The 23,033-nt window shown below is 43.4% G+C and overlaps 1 protein-coding gene across 1 annotated transcript in view; it reads left to right on the forward strand.

Moving 5' to 3' along the window:
* LOC138966178 (uridine-cytidine kinase-like 1) overlaps positions 1 to 6,208 on the forward strand; it is a 30,452-nt gene extending 24,244 nt beyond the window's left edge. The window contains exons 12-13 of the mRNA XM_070338309.1: positions 3,061 to 3,159; positions 3,810 to 6,208. Coding sequence (XP_070194410.1) covers positions 3,061 to 3,159; positions 3,810 to 3,862 — 152 coding nt within the window. The 3' untranslated portion in view covers positions 3,863 to 6,208. The remainder of the gene's footprint in view (positions 1 to 3,060; positions 3,160 to 3,809) is intronic.
* Positions 6,209 to 23,033: the final 16,825 nt, after the last annotated feature.

The following is a 23,033-nucleotide window of genomic DNA, read 5'->3' on the forward strand; positions in this document are numbered from 1 at the left end:
GGCCCTGTAGAACTGGACCAGGATGACCTGGCTGAGGCAGAACTTCTTGAGCTGGCGCAAGAAGTAGAGGCGTTGCCGCGCTCGCTTGACGATGGCGTCAACGTTATCATCCCAGCACAGGTCGTTGGAGATGGTGGTGCCCAAGAACTTGAAAAAGTCCACCATCTCGATGGGATCGCCGTTGATGATCAGTGGAGCCACAGGGCCTTTTTTCCTGCGAAAGTCCACCACCATCTCCTTGGTCTTGGTGGCGTTCAGCAGGAGATTGTTGTTGTCGCACCACGACACCAGACAGTCGACCTCCTGGCGGTACACGGTCTCATCACCGCCGGTGATGAGACCTTCGGCTGTGGTGTCGTCAGCGAACTTCACCAGCTGAACTGAGTCATGAGAGGCGACGCAGTCGTTGGTGAAGAGGCAGTAGAGCAGCGGTGAGAGGACGCACCCCTGGGGTGCTCCGGTGCTCAGGACCAGCGTCTTGGAGAGGAGGCCGTTGACCCTGACTGTCTGGGGGCGCTGAAGGAGGAAGTCAAGGAGCCACAGGCAGAGGGAAGGGGCAAGGTCAAAGAGGAGGAGCTTGTCATACAGTTTTTGGGGGATAATGGTGTTAAAGGCCGAGGAGTAGTCCACAAAGAGGAGGCGGGCATAGGAGTTGGGGGTCTCGAGGTGCTGGAGGATGAAGTGGAGGGCAACGGCGACAGCGTCGTCCACAGACCGGTTGGCCTGGTAGGCGAACTGGAGGGGATCGAGCCTACCGCTGATGACGGACTGGAGGTGCTTGAGGACCAGGCGCTCAAGCACTTTCATCACCAGGGAGGTAAGGGCCACCGGTCTGTAGTCGTTCATGGCCGACGCTGTGGGCTTCTTGGGGACGGGGATGATGGTTGAGGCCTTTAAGCAGTGGGGAACAGTACAGAGCTGGAGGGAGGAGTTAAAGAGGTCAGTGAGAACAGGTGTCAGCTGATCCCCACAATGCCGTAGGGTAGGGCCTGAGACGCCGTCTGGGCCAGCCGCTTTCCTGCTTTTCTGTTTGCGGAGAAGCAGCCGGACATCCCGCTCACTGACAGTGAAGGGGGGAGGCAGGGGGGACGAGGGGTCGGGGAATGACGCCGTCACAGGGGTGTGGTTGTCGCGGTCAAAACGAGCGTAAAACTCGTTAAGTTTGTCAGGGAGGGTGGGGTCGTCGGCTACTGGGGGGCTCTTCTTCTTGTAGTTCGTGACCGCCTGGAGCCCGTGCCACACAGCACGAGAGTTGCCGGACTGGAATTGCTCCTCCAGTTTGCACTTGTAGTCCCACCTCGCCTTACACATCTCCCGCTGGAGGTCGTACTTGGCCCGCTTGAACTGCGCCTCGTCAGCGCTCTTGTGGGCGTCGTCCTTGGCCTTCAGCTGCTTCTTCAGGCTGCCGTTGAACCACGGCTTGTCGTTGGCCCAGGACTTCACCTCCTTGGTCGGGATACAGACGTCTTCGCAGAATGCGATGTAGGACGTCAAAACGTCGGCCTGCTCGTGAACGTCGACGCATGGCTGGGTAAGCGCCGCCCAGTCTGTACAGCCAAAACAGCCTTGCAGCTGCTCGATGGAATCTGAGTTCCAGCGTTTAACTGTTCTGACGTGGGACTTGGCTGTCTTCAGCCGCTGACGGTAGGCAGGGAGGAGGTAGACCATGACGTGGTCGGAGCGACCGAGAGGGGGGCGACTGATGGCGCGGTACGCACCACTGATGGTACTGTAGCAGTGGTCGAGTGTAGCCTTGTTACGCGTGCCAACCTTGACGTGCTGTTTGTACCTGGGGAGTTCCTTGTTCAGCTTCGTATGGTTAAAGTCCCCCATCACCAGCACCCGACAGTCAGGAAACCTATTCTCCATTACAGTCACTTGCCTAGAGAGTTCTTGAATGGCTGTAGCTGCGTGTGCCTGTGGGTGAATATACACGCCGACCAAGACAAGGGAGGTAAACTCTCTCGGCAAGTAGAAAGGCTTGCACTGTAGAGTTATCGTTTCGAGATCTGGCGAACCGTGCGTAGAAAGCACTTTACAGTCAGTGCACCATCGATCATTGATCATAAAGCAAATCCCACCTCCCTGTGTCTTCTGAGAGAGTTCAGGCGACCGATCGACACGATGGATGGAAAAGCCGGAGGGTTGGAGGGGGGCGTCAGGTGTGGTGGGTTTTAGCCACGTCTCCGTGAAGCAAAACACAGAACAGTCACTGTAATCACGCTGGGTCTTCAACAAGTAGAACAGTTCATCTTTCTTATTGTCTGATGAACGCACGTTTGACAGAAATATCGACGGCAGAGGGGGACGAGTGGAGCGGTTACGAAGACGAACAAGCAAGCCGCCACGCTTGCCTCGCTTGCGATGAGGCCTACGATACTGTTCGTTAGGGGACGAGGACACGTTGCGGGCGCTTGTGGCAGAGAAGTCGAGTTCACTCAAAAGGAAATCAGTCGAAATCAGGAGTTCAGGGCTGTACTTACTGCCAATAGTCTCTCTCACACGTAGAAGATCATCTCTGCTATACCTCAGCACACTTTCAGTTCTTTCAATCAGCATACAACTTGCAAACAACAGTCCAAACATCACCAACACCGAGTCGCCCTTGCCGTGCGGCGCCATTTTTTTTTTCAGAGAGTGTGAGAGAGACAGAGAGAAATCTATAATTCAAACTCAAAAACTGTATTATACAAGGATAGTGGAGAGAGACACAAAGAGAGAGGGTGGGATATTTGTGTGTGTGTGTTCACACATTTACATCGCAGGTTCTACTTTTATTCGAGAGTCATAGTTTTGAAAGAAGTCCAGTACATGCTTTATTTTTAAAGAAGGCACATGATTTTGCACCTTTCAGAGTCTTGAATTGAACCTACTGATGAGTTATAAATAACTGGAAGTGAGTTTGTTCAGGTGTTATTTTTTCAAACCACACCCTCTGCTGTTTTTGCCAAAATTGTTTCACTCTCTTGTAAGAGAAATTCATTGCATGAACTTGTCAGTGTGTAAATTGTTCCTGTCAAAGTGTGTGCGCTAATTTACTGAAGTTGTTTGTGGCTGCAGGTGTGCACTCCGTGGCCTACGCATTCCCCAAGCTGAAGATTGTCACCACCGATGTGGACAAGGAAGTCAACGAGAAATTCCACATTCTGCCTGGAATAGGTAGGCACCACCTTCTGTGCATCGGTCTCAAATAGCACTTAACTGGTGAAGAGACGTTAAACAATTATAAATAAACAACCAACCACCTTTTATTTCTTGGTTCTGGTTTTGGAATTATTCCTTTTTTGCTTTCCTGGGTTGAGACTCCCATGTACACTTATTTTTTGCACGAGTGGGGTTTTACGTCCATGAGCGTTTTTACCCCGCCATTTAGGTGGCCATACGCCGATATCTGGGGATGGTTTTGTAATAAGTATGATTGTGTCGGATGGAAAAAAACACCTGTCCAATTTAAAGAATCCAAACAGAAGCAGAAGGAGAACACTACACAAAAAGAAAAAAAGAACGTCAACAAATGTGGATGTTTTTCAAATTTATTTAACTCTTTGGCTTGCCAATACTGATATTTTATGCTTACGGTTTCTTGTTAATGAGGATTAAGCAAAAGAATGGGTTTAGTAGGTTTGTAGTAATACAGTTAAGGGCTTGTCATGATAACACAGATTTGGGCAAAGGGTTTTTGGGTAAAGAAAATTAGGCATTTTATTGGACATTTATACAAGAAAGCTAAGAAAGAGAGCTATAGTATTGGTGTTGTATTAACCACTGGCAGCCATTTGTATCATGTTTTTTTGTTGTCTATCTTGCAGGTAACTATGGGGACAGATTCTTCGGCACAGACTTTACAGAGAGCCAGGTATAGAGCTGGAGTCGACCAACTTTATTTCAACTTGACACATTTCCACTTGGCCTCTTGAGTTTATTTTCCTTATTTTTTCTTCCTTTTTTTCCTGTGGCTTACAAAAACTGATCTCAGGAGATGCCATGTCTTTACAGAGGCAGCTGGAAATAGAAAGAAAAGTCAAAACTGTCACTGCCCGGATACTTACCTTTAAAAGTATTTTTACATGTCATGTACTCCGTGACTTTGCCTTCTGGGGGCAGTTTGCATGTGGAACATTTACGCCTTGAAAAGATTTACTCTTGATCAGAAAACATTTAAATTAGGGAAAACCTCTAGCATACATGTACTTTTTTAGGTCTGACAAAATATTTTGATGGCAAAATATTTAAAGATTGAGTCTCAGTGAAGTGAACAGTTTGAAGTCAAAACTGCACATTTTGTTGTTTGAAAATTTGAAATTCTAACTGTCTGAATAAAGATGCCTGAAGTTTGTTCTAATTTTGTTTGTATGGGATTTTAGCTACTCAACAAAAATGTCTGGTCATTTTGATTTGTTCCTATATAAACTTGATATAAAAGTCATAATCTGCTTTATCATAGATAAATAGCCCAGGGTCAGTGTATGAAACCAATGGGAAATAGATGTTAAGTGAGGACTATTTTTCAAAACTGTAAGTGTTGTTCATGCAGCCTTCCCCCAGTGTATTCTGCTGTGTCTTCTCTCTGCTGTAAAAAGCCACTTGCCAGATCTGACCTCTGAGTTTGTATCGTGGTATTTGTCGTCAAACTTGACTTCGCTTGGACCCTCTCTGTGTACAGAGAACAATGCTCTGAACAAAACTTTGTCAGGTGTATATTTTGGGACAGGTGCATCATTGGCAAATTGTTTATTTGGTGTTTGATTGGTTAGAATGTGCCTGTTTGGTGTGTTTTTTATGTTATGTTATATGAAGTCTTATATCGCGCGCGTATCTCCAGACTCGGACTCAAGGCGCAGGGATCTATTTATGCCGTGTGAGATGGAATTTTTTTACACAATACATCACGCATTCACATCGACCAGCAGATCGCAGCCATTTCGGCGCATATCCTACTTTTCACGGCCTATTATTCCAAGTCACACGGGTATTTTGGTGGACATTTTTTATCTATGCCTATACAATTTTGCCAGGAAAGACCCTTTTGTCAATCGTGGGATCTTTAACGTGCACACCTCAATGTAGTGTACACGAAGGAACCTCGGTTTTTCGTCTCATCCGAAAGACTAGCACTTGAACTCACCACCTAGGTTAAGAAAGGGGGGAGAAAATTGCTAACGCCCTGACCCAGGGTCAAACTCGCAACCTCTCGCTTCCGAGCGCAAGTGCGTTACCACTCGGCCACCCAGTCCTTTTTGATACCGGTAGATGCGGTGGTGTGTATAGGTATAGGTTTCACTCTGTCTGTCTTGTCTGTCTGTCTGTTTGTTTGTCAATCTGTTTGTCTGTTTGTCCAGATTAGTTATTTCATGCAAGGATATTAGCATGTTACTGTGGTATTCTAGTGTTAGGTCTTTTTTTGCAACAAGCACTCTTTGTTAACACCATTGTTCAGCACATACATTATTACCTTGGTTTTTTACATTTAGTCAAGTTTTGACTAAATGTTTTAACGTAGAGGGGGGAATCGAGACGATGGTCGTGGTGTATGTGTGTCTGTGTGTGTGTGTAGAGCGATTCAGACTAAACTACTGGACCGATCTTTATGAAATTTGACATGAGAGTTCCTGGGTATGAAATCCCCAGACGTTTTTTTCATTTTTTCGATAAATGTCTTTTACAGGGTGACCCAAAAAAAAGAGTACCCAAACAAAACGTCATAAATTGAACAAAAATAAAGCAATCTTCATAAAATTTATTTACACACACAAGTAGCCTCTGCATGATTTGCACAGAAAATTTTAACGTTCTAGCTTCTCTTTCAGGAAAGTTATGCTCATTCTACAGAACATGCTCCAAATGGCTTTCTATCTTTGGGGGCTCCTGAAAGACAACCTCTACAGGAACAACCCACAGACAATCACAGAACTCAAGAGAGCCATCACAACAATCATTCGCGGAATCTCGCAACAGGAGTGTGTGCGGGTGATTGATAACTTTGCACTGCGAGTTCAAGTTTGCCTGCAGCGGCGCGGAGGCCATTTGGAGCATGTTCTGTAGAATGAGCATAACTTTCCTGAAAGACAAGCTAGAACGTTAAAATTTTCTGTGCAAATCACGCAGAGGCTACTTGTGTGTGTAAATAAATTTTATGAAGATTGCTTTATTTTTGTTTAATTTATGACGTTTTGTTTGGGTACTCTTTTTTTTGGGTCACCCTGTATGACGTCATATCCGGCTTTTCGTGAAAGTTGAGGCGGCACTGTCACGCTCTCATTTTTCAACCAAATTGGTTGAAATTTTGGTCAAGTAATCTTCGACGAAGCCTGGACTTCGGTATTGCATTTCAGCTTGGTGGCTTAAAAATTAATTAATGACTTTGGTCATTAAAAATCTGAAAATTGTAAAAAAAATATTTTTTTTTATAAAACGATCCAAATTTACGTTCATCTTATTCCCCATCATTTTCTGATTCCAAAAACATATACATATGTTATATTTGGATTAAAAACAAGCTCTGAAAATTAAAAATATAAAAATTATTATCAAAATTAAATTGTCCAAATCAATTTAAAAACACTTTCATCTTATTCCTTGTCGGTTCCTGATTCCAAAAACATATAGATATGATATGTTTGGATTAAAAACATGCTCAGAAAGTTAAAACGAAGAGTGGTACAGAAAAGCGTGCTATCCTTCTCAGCGCAAGTACTACCCCGCTCTTCTTGTCAATTTCACTGCCTTTGCCGTCCGCAGTGGACTGACGATGCTACGAGCATACGGTCTTGCTGCGTTGCATTGCGTTCAGTTTCATTCTGTGAGTTCGACAGCTACTTGACTAAATGTTGTATTTTCGCCTTACGCGACTTGTTTTTGCATGCGAGAGTTAATATATCCATGCGTGATAGACATGACACACCAAAGAAAACCTGGGAGGCTGGGGATTGTATTTGTTGTTTTACATAGAATGCCTGTTATGATGAAGCTCTATTTGTAAAAAAAAACAAACACCCCACACAGTTTAAAAAATATATTCGTTGTAGAAATAACCTATCAGGTCTTGTTTGGATATATTTTAAGAATATCTGTGGACAAATTGTTAGCATGATAATGATGATCTGAAATTGCTGTGCATTGTTTCAGATCAAAACTTGTTTTACATGAGGCATTGCCATTTTACAGGGAGAAGGAGGGGGGGGGGGGGTGTGTGTCCTGTATAGACTATTGAGTCTGTGGAGATTTTGTTGTTGTCGAGAGACTAATAGTTCGTATTGAGTCTGTGGAGATTTTGTTGTTGTCGAGAGACTAATAGTTGTGAAATAATCGATCGGTCAGTACTCTGCCAAGAAATAGCTGGTTGGGTTGTGTGGTTGCTTGTGGCATTAATTTTAATTTAGAACTTCTTTTGGTTTCAGGAAGTATATATTGCATACAAATCATGCCAGACAGACGCCAGGGATTTGATTTTTGTGTTGAGAAAATTTTTGTTGTTGTGATATTCAGAATTCTTTAGAACTTAATTATTTAAATACTTTCTTCTGTGTTTTTTTATTTTTGAGTCACTTGAGAAAAAGTGACTCTATGTAATCGGTCAGTGTTAGTCTGTCCGGCCGGCCGGACGGCCGGCCGTCCGTAGACACCACCTTAACGTTGGACTTTTCTCGGAAACTATCAAAGCGATCGGGCTCATATTTTGTTTAGTCGTGACCTCCAATGACCTCTACACTTTAACGATGGTTTCGTTGACCTTTGACCTTTTTCAAGGTCACAGGTCAGCGTCAAAGGAAAAATTAGACATTTTATATCTTTGACAAAGTTCATCGGATGTGATTGAAACTTTGTAGGATTATTCTTTACATCAAAGTATTTACATCTGTAGCCTTTTACGAACGTTATCAGAAAAACAAGGGAGATAACTAGCCTTTTCTGTTCGGCAACACACAACTTAACGTTGGGCTTTTCTCGGAAACTATAAAAGTGACCGGGCTCAAATTTTATGTGAACGTGACTCATTGTGTTGTGAATAGCAATTTCTTCCTGTCCATCTGATGCCTCATATAATATTCAGAACTGCGAAAGTGACTCGATCGAGCGTTTGCTCTTCTTGTTATACATAGGACTGCAGTGGATTTGTTTGAATAATGAGATTTTTTTTTCTCTTGTGGCCAAGCATTTGATCAGGATTGTAGAGATCATTTGTAGGGTTGCTAACAATTATCATCAGGGTTCGTACAGGTCATGGAAAACCTGGAAAGTCATGGAATTTGATTTTTAATTTTCCAGGCCTGGAAAGTCATGGAATTTCAATTCAAGTCATCATGGAAAGTCATGGAATTTAACAAAAATAAGAAAGAAAAAAAACACACTTTAGCACGCCAGCGGCTATTTTCGTCGCCCAGCCATTTCCCCCCCCCCCCCCCCCCCCCCCCCCCCCCCCCTTTGCCAGCCAGCAGCGATTTGCGTCGCCAGCACAAGGCTTGTTCGTATGACCAACTTCTTGTTCGTATTTGCATACGAGAATAACGGTATTTTTAACGGCACCTAAGCCAAAGCGAGGCTCACTTCCTTCCGTTATCTCGTCGTGTCGTCTGCGCTGCATTTGAGTCGGTTTCGTCGAAGTTTTCTGCTTTTGTTTTTGCATCGATAAAGTACTTTAGCGCTTCGACAAGCAAGATGGAGGATGATGAGTTTGAAACTTTCTTTCGAGTTGTTTCTTGACAACAAAAAGTATGCAGAATTGGAACGAATTACCAAGGAAGATCTTCGCAATGAACTGTGTATCACGGTGAAAAAAATTGTGACCAGACAAAAATCTAACTACTGGTACCTATGAGCTGCCGAAGATCCGGAATCAAACTTCTACCTTCGAGCTCATGGGGATCCAGTTTTCTTTGCGTAGTATTTTAGTTAGCGTCCCTTTTGTTTTCTTAATGCAACCTCTTTCCTGAAATTAGTAAATTGAGTGTTGCTCTAAAACTATATTTCTGTCCCTTTATTCCGACAGCTCAATAGTTTCAGTCAGAAATCTAAATAAATATAACTTTCTTCTCCGGTCTAGTTTCTTGTCACCTACTTTCTCCTCATGTTTAGTATTCGTACAATTTATCCTTGCGCCTTCCGAGTGGCTTTCCCACGGAGAGGGAGAGCGAAGCAAGAGTGTGCAAGATCTTTGTCCCAAGGTATGTAATATGATGCATTGTTATTTCATTATTGACGATGTATGCTCATTTGAGGCTTTTCTTCATGGTTTGTCGGTTAGAGCCATTTGAAGTGAAGTCAGGCAGTAAACATGTGCTTTTTCAACCGGTCTATGAAAATGTATACTGTAAACGGAATCAGCAATTAGCATTGATTTTTTTATGCTTTGGTTATTCCGATATGAGATAAGTGCGTAAATCAGCAGGAAACAGTTTCAGATGATTTTTAAGACTTTTCCCAAGCTAGGCATAGTGATCAAGTACAACCCCTTTTTCCCTTCTTCTTCCCCACTTTAGCTATTTTTTGGACGTATTTTTAGATTGTGACGTCAATAGATCTCGTGTAACCTGTGATGTCATAAAAAGGATTTCCATGCACAGACCCATGACGTCACCGGAAATGGTGTATTAGTTTACTCATAGAGTAGTGATGTCGTAGAAATGTGTGTAGTTGGGGAAACCCCTTTTTCAAAATGTAAACAGTTCTGTTTGATTTCTGAATGTCAGCAATCAAAGCTTAGATTCTTTTTATGAGACTTTATAACATTGTTAATCAAATTGTAAATTCGTTTTTGGAACATTATGAAATATTTCCATTGAACATTTGCACTTATACAGACACTCAGCCAGATCACATTCAAGCAATTGTAAAACACAGGCATTCCAACTCAAGGTTGTTTTATAATTTTATTTGAACTTGATTCTTGTATAATTTTATTAGAACAAATACTTACTAGTGTTTCTTGTATGTTTTCAGGCCCTTCAAACTTCAAGCTTCTAGCTTCTAGCTTGTATGTTTACAAGTTTACCGGAGGTTATGTCAAGTTAAATATGGAATAAAGAGCAAGAGAAATGGCAACGTCTTGGAGACTTCTTTGTCGTCTTTATTTTCCTCCTCCTCCTTCCACCCTTCTACAAGTGGCGTCGCCGACAACAGGATGGACACAGGGCCTTGTGGACGCGGGAATGACCTCAACAACTTTGAGGGCAGGATGGGCGCAGTAACACCGCGCAGGACAACAACATCCTGAACGACTTCAACAACTTCGAGGGCAGGATGGGCGCAGTAACACCGCGCAGGACAACAACATCCTGAACGACCTCAGCAACTTCGAGGGCAGGATGGGCGCAGTAACACCGCGCAGGACAACAACATCCTGAACGACCTCAGCAACTTCGAGGGCAGGATGGGCGCAGTAACACCGCGCAGGACAACAACTACATCCTGAACGAGATCATGGCAGACGAAGCCGCGGAAGCCGTTGCGGCACTGCAACGAGAGGTTGCGGAACTTAAGAAGCAGCAAACCAAGCTGATTATCCTACCATCCGAACAGAGAGAAGTAAAAAAATTTTACGGACAAAACTTTGATAAATTTCAACAAGATATCGCGAGATTGCTGTCTGAAAGAAGCTTGGAAGAAGACGAACAGTATGATTTTATCATAAGACACGTGTCACAAGACGTGAGAGATGAGGTAGCCTGTAGGAATCCTGATAGAACGGCTGAAGCATTACTTCAAACACTACAAGATGCATTCGGAGAAAAAGACAATGTTAGCGACTTGCTAGAAAAGTTCTACTTAGTAAAACAGGTAGAGGGTGAAAGTATAACATCATTCTCACATCGTCTGAACAGTGCTTTCATGAAGTTGCAACAGAAACTGAAAGATGAGAAGCAGACAGCCATGGCTGCGGATGTATTGAGAGACAGGTTTGTCGGTGTGCTGACGAACAACTTCTTGCGCAAGCAGTTGCGCGAGGAGATTGAGAGGAAAAAAGGCGTCACGTTCCTCGCTCTACGAGACCAAGCAGTAAGATGGGCAGAAGAAGACTCTAGCAGTACGTCCGCTAGCAGCCAGAAAGTTTCCACCAACTTGGAGCTGGAAGCGAAGGTGACCAAGGTGTTGGACCTTCAACAACAGGTGCTGTCGGGACTGCAGAAGCTGACCACCCGAGTCGACCGGTTGGAGAGGAATCGGCGTCCTGACGACCGTGAAGGCGGCCAGCGCGACCCCGGCCAGAAGTTACCTTTCTCCAAGGATGGGCGGCCGTACTGTCTGGAGTGTGGGGTTCTGGGCCATATTCGGCGGTCATGCCCACAGTTAAACGGAGGGCCTCCACGGCGCAACTAAGGAGTCGGCACGTGGAGGATGATGAACTGAGCCGTGACTCCTTTCTCACCAGAGCTGTGGGGAAGAGCCCTAGAACGGTGGTAGACATTGGCGGCCACAAGATTCCTGCGTTGATTGACACGGGTTCCCAAGTTAGTTTAGTTAGCGAACGCGTGTTTGCTAAATTTTCACGCAACGTGAGATCAGTGCCATTAACCATGAAAGTAACAGCGGCAAATGGGTCAGAAATCCCATATGATGGTTATTTCGAATCTGATGTGATTGTGTGGGGACAGTTGGTCCGAAAAAAAGTTTTTCTTGTGGGAAAGGAGTCGGCCAGCAGTCAGTCTAGCGAAGACGTTATTATAGGCATGAACATTTTGAGCGAGTTGAAAGAATTCGAGTCGTGCCCAGAGCTGCTAGGGACAGCTAAAGTAGCCGGTAGAGACTCTGTTTTGATCCCTTCTGGATCTGCCGTCCGTGTACGTGTGGGTGGGTTGCGTGAGACTGATCTCCGGCCGTCTCAGGTTTTGATTGAGCCCCTACCCATTTCTCCCCATGGCTTGATTATACTGCCGACTGCGAGTGAAGTGCGTGGGAGAGATGTGTGGGTGCAAGTGGTGAATGTGAACGTAGAAGACATAATTTTGAAACCAAAGACAAGAATAGGCACTTTCCACTTTGTTTGCGGTGAAGCGCCTCGAAGCTCAGTGGAGCTTGAAGTGAAATGTGACAGGGTGGTGGTAGTGAACGCAGCAGAGGAACATTGTAGCATCCCTTTTGATTTGTCAGAATGTGATGTTGCCCCCTCAGATAAGAAGAAGTTAGAAACACTCCTTTCCAAGTTCCCCGACCTGTATTACACCCCTGAAACCGGCCTCGGTTACACAGAGGTGAACAAACACCGTATCCATGTGACAGATGATGTCCCAGTCACTTCCCCTTTCAGGAGAATTCCCCCGAATGAAATTCAAGAGGTCAAGAAACATATTGAGAGTTTATTGGACCAAAACATCATCACCAAAAGCACTAGCCCTTACGCGTCGCCCATCGTGATAGTGCGAAAGAAAAACGGAGACATCAGAATGTGCATAGATTACAGGAAATTGAACGCCAAAACTATCCCTGATGCTTTTCCCCTTCCCAGAATAGATGATTCACTGGACGCTTTGGGCAAGGCAAAGCTTTTCACCACTTTGGACTTGGCGTCTGGGTACCATCAAGTCGCCATGGACGAAAGAGACCGGCAGAAGACCGCATTCACCACACCCTTCGGGTTGTACGAATATCTGAGAATGCCAATGGGTTTAATTAACTCAGGAGCCACGTTCCAAAGAATGATGTCTTCCACCATGTCCGATTTGGCGTTCAAGATTCTTCTGGTGTACCTGGACGACCTGTTAATCTACAGCAGCAACTTCGAAGAGCACCTCGAGAGACTAGAGATTGTCCTCTCAAGATTGCAGCAAGTCGGGCTGAAAGTCAACCCCAAGAAATGCACATTTGCTCAGAAGTCGGTAGAGTACCTTGGTCACACCGTCTCTGCAGACGGCATCGCAGCGTCCAAAGAGAAAACGAGGGCTGTATCGTCGTGGAAAGTGCCGACCACGCTGCGAGAACTGAGGGCGTTTCTTGGCTTCGCCAGTTATTATCGACGCTTCGTGAGAAATTTCGCCAAGATTGCAGCCCCACTCAACAACCTCGTTTCGTTGGCGTATCAGACGCAGGGACCAAAGAAACGACAAAGCAAGAACGTCGACATCGCCTCAAATTGGACTCCTGACTGTCAAAAAGCGTTCGACACCCTGAAGGCCGCTTTGATTTCACCACCGGTGTTGGGCTATGCATCTTTTGACCGCCCCTTCATCCTTGAAACAGACGCCTGCAGCCAAGGCATAGGCGCCGTTTTGAGCCAAGACCAACCAGAAGGTCGCCGAGTCATCGCATATGCCAGTCGTACGTTACGACAGGGAGAACGGAACACGAGTAACTACAGCAGCCTGAAGCTAGAGTTACTTGCCCTGAAGTGGGCGATATGCGAAAAGTTCAGACATTACCTGATGGGATCAACTGTACTGGCGTACACGGACAACAATCCACTCAGTCATTTGAAGACGGCCAAGTTGGGGGCGATCGAACAAAGGTGGGCAGCAGAGTTGGCGTGTTTCGATTTCACGATCAAGTTCCGCTCGGGAAGGGAAAACATTAACGCCGACGCGTTAAGTCGATTCCCCACCCCCGACACCAAATCGGACAGTGAAGACGACGAACTGATCGCGGTTTCGTGCAGTCAGCAAACGAGGGATCCTGAAATAGAAGTGGTTGTTCATCGAGCATCGGTTGAAGAGCTTAACGCAATCAGCCGCCTCGGAGAGGAACAATTCGACATCACCGGTCCTAAGAACCCCCTGAAAGTGCAAGAGGACACCTACCCCGACCTCCTAGCGACCTGCTTCCCCTCGCTCGGAAAAGCAAGACTTGCCGAGGCTACACTTTCGGACTCCTCCCTCATGTCTCTCGCCCCTTTCATCCGAAAGAAGAACAGACCCTCGTTGAAAGAAGCCGTGACCCTGGGAAGTGGAGCAAAGCCGTATCTCCGTCATCTTGCCAAAATGAGGATAGAAGACAACGTGATTTACAAAGATGCTATAGACCCCGTGCACGGCACGATTTCACAGATCGTTGTGCCAGAAAGTCTGCGGCCTATGATGCTGGACCTTGTCCATCAGCAAGCTGGTCACCAGGGCCCAGACCGAGCCCTCCAACTGCTACGCCGTCGTGTATTCTGGCCGAACATGCACCTTGATGCAGACGAGTGGTGCAGACGTTGCCAGAGATGTCAAGTAGCAAAGAAACCAGGCACGACGCCTAGAACACCTATGGGACACCTCCTGGCGACCAAGCCGCTCGAAGTGGTTTCCATTGACTTCACGGTGTTGGAACCGTCCAGTGATGGGAAAGAAAACGTTTTAGTCATCACCGACGTGTTCACTAAATTCGCCATCACAGTCGTCACCAAGGACCAGACGGCAGCCACAGTGGCAAAGGCATTGATCACACACTGGTTCGCGCACTATGCAATTCCCCAGCGCATCCACTCCGATCGCGGCCGGAACTTCGAGTCGTCCATCATGCAGGAGCTCTGTGCACACTACGGCATCATGAAATCTCGCACTACAGCTTACCATCCAGCTGGGAACGGCCAGTGCGAGAGATTTAATCGCACCATGCACGGTTTGCTGCGAACTCTGGAATCAGAACAGAAGAAGAAATGGCCCGCCTACCTCCCGGAACTTTGCCACGTGTACAACTGTACCCCCCATGCCACTACCGGTTTCTCCCCATTTTACTTGATGTTCGGTAGAGACCCCAGAATGCCTTTAGACCTGTTTTTGGGAGAGAAACAAGAAGCTTGGCAAGCCGTGATGCCGAACGAGTGGTTGGGAAACCACCTCGACAGATTGAAGTGGGCGCATGATGCAGCTGCAAAGCGGTCGGGTGCCAAGGCAGACAAACGGAAGGAACGCTACGACCGTGGACTGGCAAGTTCGGACCTGCGACCGGGCGATTTTGTGTTGCTACGACGGCGTTACTCTGGGCGCAGCAAGATCCAAGACCAGTGGGGAGAACGAGTGTTCATTGTAGTCGAGGCGCCAACGGCAAGTGGCGGTCCCCATGTAGTCAAACCGCAAGATGGAGCTGGCCAAGCGTTCACAGTCACGCGTTCAGAACTCCGACCGTACTTTCCCCCCCTGTTTCTCCAACCCATGGGCACCCCCGAGCCAGCAGTGCCAGAGTCCGAACCAGTTCAGAAAGAGTCGGATGTGTATGTAGAATGGACGGTGACCCTTCCCCCTCTCAGACCATCCAGGATTCCAATCCCTGCAGTACCCGTGGTCGCACCGGTACTCCCATCCCCGGCCTCACCAACAAGATTCCCAGCCTCAGGGCCCAAAATCCCACGTGGTCGTCCACGTGCATATCAGCCCCCTCCCCCTGACCCAGAGAGACGGTCCCACAGAGAGACTAAGGGTAAACCCCCTGTCAGATTTCAGCAGCTGTAGTCATTTGTGACAATGACATTCAGTATTCTGTAGTCACAAAAACTGTTCTTGTGTGTGTGGATGGATGCCTATAGATACAGGATCTATCATGTGCAATGATGATAAAGACAATAAACTTAGTTATTCAACTTAACAGGTTGCTTTGTCAGTGTTAGGGTTAACAGTCAGCTAAACATAGCTAGTGTTACTCACCTAAATATGAGACTTAAGTACAAGTGTACTGTACTTCGACGGGAAATGGTGTAGCTTTGTATTAGGCTTTCTGATCATTCGGTTTAAAAACCTGGTTTCAGTCAGTTTTGCACTAAGTGGATATACAAGCTAGTGTTTGTTTTTGTCACCTATATGTAGTCGCTAGACTGAACTGATGACTCAGACTCCTCACACATTTGTTATGAAGAATATATGCTGCACAGGTTTTTTTGCTTTTGAAATTAAAATGTATGTTTGTATGATATTGCATTTGAGGAACATCTCCAGCCTTACATGTCTTGTTTTTTTATAATTGTTTTTTTTTCGCCTCTGCTCCTAACAGAGCAGGGGAGGTAATTTCATTTTTTATGAGACCCTGGTTTTCATTTGAGCTGGGGAGCATAATGTAAATGCGTTGAAGTTTTTGTTTGTGAGAATAATTCTTGTAAGTATGTTTCAAAAGGACGTTTTGAGGTGGTCCTTCTAGTAAAGTTTTCGGATTTGTTGTACTGGCATCGGTGAAATACTGATGATTTGGTTTTTCTGTTTTGACGATTTCGAGTCGGTTGGCTTAAATGCACTGGTTTATTCTTGTCAGGTTTAAAAGCCAACAGATTACCTTTAATCTTTAACGATTGGAAGATTAGCTAGTTGATTTTGTTGGGTGTAAATATTATAGCTGCGTACTGATTTTCTCATGACTGGAGACCTGAGGTGTTCAGGTATATCCGTTTGAGTAGACATGTGTATGTAGCGACAATAGACATTGATTTGTCTGTAACGATAATCCAACTTTGTTTAGCTTTAACGCTCTTCGCCATTTTTATCCGATTGTCGTTGCCTAAAATTGTGTCATGCGGAGTCTGGAGAGTTGAGTTGACGTTACATTTTCAACATGTCTGTATAGAACTTGTAAACATGTTTGCCGGTGGTTTTTAGTTATGGTTTTACTTGGAGACCGTTTTCAGGAAATTGTTGGTGTATTTTATCCGCTGGTTTTTGGGTGCGGACAATAGATTTTTGCTGTTGTAGTTTTTGGTTGTATTCATGGGGACCATGAATATTGAGCAGGGGAGATTTATGTGACCAGACAAAAATCTAACTACTGGTACCTATGAGCTGCCGAAGATCCGGAATCAAACTTCTACCTTCGAGCTCATGGGGATCCAGTTTTCTTTGCGTAGTATTTTAGTTAGCGTCCCTTTTGTTTTCTTAATGCAACCTCTTTCCTGAAATTAGTAAATTGAGTGTTGCTCTAAAACTATATTTCTGTCCCTTTATTCCGACAGCTCAATAGTTTCAGTCAGAAATCTAAATAAATATAACTTTCTTCTCCGGTCTAGTTTCTTGTCACCTACTTTCTCCTCATGTTTAGTATTCGTACAATTTATCCTTGCGCCTTCCGAGTGGCTTTCCCACGGAGAGGGAGAGCGAAGCAAGAGTGTGCAAGATCTTTGTCCCAAGGTATGTAATATGATGCATTGTTATTTCATTATTGACGATGTATGCTCATTTGAGGCTTTTCTTCATGGTTTGTCGGTTAGAGCCATTTGAAGTGAAGTCAGGCAGTAAACATGTGCTTTTTCAACCGGTCTATGAAAATGTATACTGTAAACGGAATCAGCAATTAGCATTGATTTTTTTATGCTTTGGTTATTCCGATATGAGATAAGTGCGTAAATCAGCAGGAAACAGTTTCAGATGATTTTTAAGACTTTTCCCAAGCTAGGCATAGTGATCAAGTACAACCCCTTTTTCCCTTCTTCTTCCCCACTTTAGCTATTTTTTGGACGTATTTTTAGATTGTGACGTCAATAGATCTCGTGTAACCTGTGATGTCATAAAAAGGATTTCCATGCACAGACCCATGACGTCACCGGAAATGGTGTATTAGTTTACTCATAGAGTAGTGATGTCGTAGAAATGTGTGTAGTTGGGGAAACCCCTTTTTCAAAATGTAAACAGTTCTGTTTGATTTCTGAATGTCAGCAATCAAAGCTTAGATTCTTTTTATGAGACTTTATAACATTGTTAATCAAATTGTAAATTCGTTTTTGGAACATTATGAAATATTTCCATTGAACATTTGCACTTATACAGACACTCAGCCAGATCACATTCAAGCAATTGTAAAACACAGGCATTCCAACTCAAGGTTGTTTTATAATTTTATTTGAACTTGATTCTTGTATAATTTTATTAGAACAAATACTTACTAGTGTTTCTTGTATGTTTTCAGGCCCTTCAAACTTCAAGCTTCTAGCTTCTAGCTTGTATGTTTACAAGTTTACCGGAGGTTATGTCAAGTTAAATATGGAATAAAGAGCAAGAGAAATGGCAACGTCTTGGAGACTTCTTTGTCGTCTTTATTTTCCTCCTCCTCCTTCCACCCTTCTACAAAATGACAGTTCGTCAAGTCACAGTGACGGTTACGAAACGGAATTTACGAAAGTGCAGATGGATACAAACAGTGGCTGGTCCTGTCACAGGCGGAAGGTATCGTTCACTGGACCACTACTTTCATAGAAAGTCTTTCTATGAAAGTAGTGGTCCAGTGAACGATACCTTCCGCCTGTGCCTGTGGTCCAGTTTAGTGAAATGACAGGACCAGCAAACATTACCGATAATCTGACTGCGTAGCAAATGCTTTCCTTTTCTTGTCGAAGAGACACTGCGTAGAAACTGACTCAAATTCAGTGCAAAGCAAGCCAGTGTCAAAACTGGCAGTACAAGACGTAAAAAGTTTGCGTGTTCGGAAATGGCGACCTGTGGATCTAGTCATGGAAAATGTTATTGAGGCTCATGGAAAGTCATGGAAAAGTCATGGAATTTTGTTTCAAAAAACCAGTGGGGACCCTGTATCATGCATTTCGATTGCTGAATGATGCCTACCCTTTTTTTTCCTTTGTTTATTTTCCTGCCAATCCTTCTGTGGGACCATCTCTTTCATTTCTCAGGAGAAAACACAGTTTATGTGTTCACTTATTCTTGATCTTTGGATTTAAATGAAAGGAACAAGTTTGTGTTGCAATGAGTATTAGGCTTGATGTTTATGTAAGTGTCTATTTGCACATAGTTTATTTAGCAGCTTTTAAATTCAGGCGAAATAATGGCATTGAGCATTTTTTGTTAAAAGTCATAAAATGAAAGTTTTTATTGTGCACAAGAAAGTTAAAAATGTAATCTTTAAATGATGTGTACAGATGCCTGTAAGGCAAAAAAAATAAAATAGGTGTGGTTACGGTAACATAGCCAAAAAAAATAGGGTAGGAAGGTAGGCAATCACTTTTTTTTTGTAAAACTTTTTTTTGTAATGTGTACAAATTAAACCTACTTGACAGGGAAATAAGTGTGCGACTCGGGCGATTTCGCTTTCATTGCGTTTTCTGCACTCGTTTTCTTGTTTTTTTGTGTGTTTTTTTGACAAATGTAATAAAAAGTTATAGGGTCGGCCCCTAAAAATAGGGTAGGTCGGGTTACCGTAACCACACCTATTTTGTTTTTAGGCCTAACATGGCTTTGGTTTCAACTTTGTCTCGCTTGTACTCGGAGATTTTGTTCTACATATAAAACAAATTGTGCTGTTCTGGTCCCAATTTGATACAGTTTGTGCGAGTACAAATTATGAAAATGAAATGATTTGCTTTTTATTTAACATTTCTGTTGTACATGTATCAAGTAGTCAACTGTTTTGACAAAACCCAGTGTTTTTGTTTTTTTGCTTTTTGTTTATACAAAGTATTTTGTAGTTTTGTTTTCAGTCGTATCAGTCAATCTTTTTGGAGACATTTTTGTGTGTGCCTGTAGCAGTTTATCAACTTGCACACAATTTGACATAGTTCAGTGTTTGTACACAATTTGATGCCGTTGACGGAAAGATAAGTCATGTACATTATGTACTTGTGCATTGAATGTTCTTTTTTCTTTTATTTGGTATGATTTGTTTGTGACTACTCTTGAATGTTTTAAAGTGCTGTATGGTTTTGTGTGGTTTATGATTTTGCTGTGCTGGGTGTGCTTGGTTACTGGGATATTTGGCGCGTTCTTTCCGACACAACTTGTGTTGATTTTGATTTTGCTTTTAAGTTTGGGTGTGAGGAGAGGAAGAATACATGCATTTCTGATGTTCCCTGCAATCCAGCTAACAGCAAACATTTTCTTGATCGAAATTGTAAATTGCTTTTCTTTTGTGTGTGTGTGTGTGTGTGTGTGTGTGTGTGTGTGTGTGTGTGTGTGTGTGTGTGTGTGTGTGTGTGTGTGTGTGTGTGTGTGTGTGTGTGTGTGTGTGTGCTTTTCTTTTGTGTGTTTGTGTGTGTGTGTGTGTGTGTGTGTGTGTGTGTGTGTGTGTGTGTTTAATCGTGGATTCCACTTTGTTTGTAGTGAATTCTGTTGGCGTTCCTTTCACATGTTGAGTAGCTTTGTGTGTATGAGTACAGAGTTACAACACATATTGAGGTGGTTTCAAAAAAGAAAACAAACTATTAAAGATAGAGAGACGAAAGATGGTGTACTTTTGCAGATTATCTCTTGTATTGTGTCTGACCCTATGAAGTAGAATCATATTTCTTGTGAGGTCAAAATTTATTGGAGTGGATTGAAAATTCAAATAGTTTTGTATAAAGATAGATTTTTCAAATGAGCTTTTCTGCTTTGGTGGGGTTTTATTTAGTGTGAAGGCCGGAACGAACAGGGTTGCTTTTGTGTACATATGGTATGCTGTTGTGATTGGAGGTTTTATTGATTTTAGTCAATCTTTGATTTACGTTTTCCCCCCGCAGGTTAGGGGGAAGAATTTACCTGATGCTCCCCAGCATGTCGTAAGAGGCGACTAACGGATTCTGTTTCTCCTTTTACCCTTATTAAGTGTTTCTTGTCAATGTTTGTAAAGATTTTAGTCAAGCAGTATGTAAGAAATGTTAAGTCCTTTGTACTGGAAACTTGCATTCTCCCAGTAAGGTCATATATTGTACTACGTTGCAAGCCCCTGGAGCAATTTTTTGATTAGTGCTTTTGTGAACAAGAAACGATTAACAAGTGGCTCTATCCCATCCCCCCCCCCCCCCCCCCCCCCTTTCCCCGTCGCGATATAACCTTGAACGGTTGAAAACGACGATAAACACCAATTAAAGAAAGAATGTACTGGAAACTTGCATTCTCCCAGTACGGTAATACATTGTACTACGTTGGAAGCCCCTGGAGCACATTTTTGATTAGTGCTTTTGTGAACAAGAAACAATTGACAAGTGGCTCTATCCCATCTCCCCCCTTTCCCCGTCGCGATATAACCTGCGTGGTTGAAAACGACGTTAAAGGCATATGTACGCGCTCCCGTGTTTACAAAGTGTAGTTTGCCCATAATCGATGTCAAACGCACCATAAGACCATATAATGACGATATGTCACCATGCGCGGACCATAATACATGCATTACAGCTTGTTCTAGCCTCTGAAAAAGTGAGGATGTCAACAAAGCCGCGGTGTTAGCTCCCTTGCATCAACGTTACATGTGTTGCCAAATCTATAAATAGGACGATCCAGATCAAAATGAAAATTAACATATCTCAACATTGAAGGGGTCCTAGACCACAATATTTTGCAGGGAACTTAATTTAGCATGTCTCCAGCTGTTGGTAAAGCAATTAGCGTGTATAGTCATCGAGTACATATGCCTTTAAACACCAAATAAAGAAATAAAAAAAGAAAAATCACAAACGTTCCAACAACCTTACAGTCTTGTTTTTTGATCCTGAAGAAATGAAGAAAAAAAGGAAATAGTGCGTCTGTTCCAAATCCCCATAACCAACATGTTTTATGATTTTGTACATAAGCTTGCCATATATATGTGTAAAATGCCTTGCCTTGAAGAAAAACATTTTATCGCTGATTTGAAAAAGTGGCATGATTGAATCAGCTGTAAAAGTTGATTGTGGCAACAGTCGTTATGTCAATAACACAAGATTACTTTCTTTGTGTTGAGCATGTTGTAAACCTCATGTGTTCAGTATGCGTATTGTGCATGCCTTTAGTAAACAATTGTACATATCAAATGAGAGGCCCCCCGCGGGTTAGGGGGAGTCGCATATTGGTTGGGACGAGAAAGAATTTACCCGATGCTCCCCAGCATGTCGTAAGAGGCGACTAACGGATTCTGTTTCTCCTTTTACCCTTGTTAAGTGTTTCTTGTATAGAATAGTCAATTTTTGTAAAGATTTTAGTCAAGCAGTATGTAAGAAATGTTAAGTCCTTTGTACTGGAAACTTGCACTCTCCCAGTAAGGTAATATATTGTACTACGTTGCAAGCCCCTGGAGCAAATTTTTGATTAGTGCTTTTGTGAACAAGAAACAATTGACTATCCCATCTCCCCCTTCCCCCGTCGCGATATAACCTTCGTGGTTGAAAACGACGTAAAACACCAAATAAAGAAAGAAATCAAATGAGAGAATTATTTGTCTCGGCGAAAAGGCATGTACATGTACAACATTAAAATTGATAAAATAAAGTGTGTGCGTGTTTATGTGTGTTTGCTTGCTTGTTTGGTCATTTATTTATAGAAATTATACAAAACAGCTCAGAAACACACAGTTTAATTATCATGCATACGAGGACAGATTTCATTTTCTGCCCAATTTTTATTTGTTCATTAGATACAGGCGGTATTTCTACAGGTACATGTACACTAAACACTTTTGGTGTTTGGTTTCTGCTAGACACACTTCCATTAGCACAAAACTAAAGCATTAAAGCTGGACCGCCCTGATGTGGCCCTTCGTGGTCGGCTGGGCGTTAAGCAAACAAACAAACAAACAAATTAAAGCTGGGTTTAACAATTGTAAATACATATCTTTTGACATAAAATCACTTGCATGACACAATTTTTATAACAATAAGTTGAAGCATTTTCAATATAGAGAAAGATTGTATGCTCTAGTCAATGTCATGCAGTTGTTCTGCATTTGAAAATGAAAGGTGTGTATTTTCAAACACACATAAACATCATCTCAAGGGAAACTTGGATGCCAGAACAAAACAGTCATTGCCAAACCCAAAAGCAGTGAGTTGACACACTCCGCTTTTAGCAGTTTTTTCTTCCTTTTGTGTCATAAGTCATGTAGATCTGATCTTGATTGCTGCGGTCAGACCTGTTCTTGTTTAACATGGGAAAACATTTTTGGCATCATACAAATTTATTTAAAAAATTATTATTAAACCCTGGGCCTTGCGAACACTCCAGAAATGAACACAACAATTAAATCATGAAAATCACAATTTTGTGCTTTTGGAAGCGTGTAATTCATTTTTAATTTTTCATTTTCATTACTTTATTGTCCCATCGCTGGGAAATTCGGGTCGCTTCCTCCCAGTGGAAAGCTAGCAGCAACGGAGTCGCGCTACCCAGGTGTCTGCGTGTTTAGGTGTATTCAGCCACCTGCACTTATGGCAGAATGACCAAGGTCTTTTACATGCCATTGTGATGACACGGGGG

Source organism: Littorina saxatilis, linkage group LG5 (assembly GCF_037325665.1).
Source record: "Littorina saxatilis isolate snail1 linkage group LG5, US_GU_Lsax_2.0, whole genome shotgun sequence".
Taxonomy (NCBI): Eukaryota; Metazoa; Mollusca; class Gastropoda; order Littorinimorpha; family Littorinidae; genus Littorina; species Littorina saxatilis.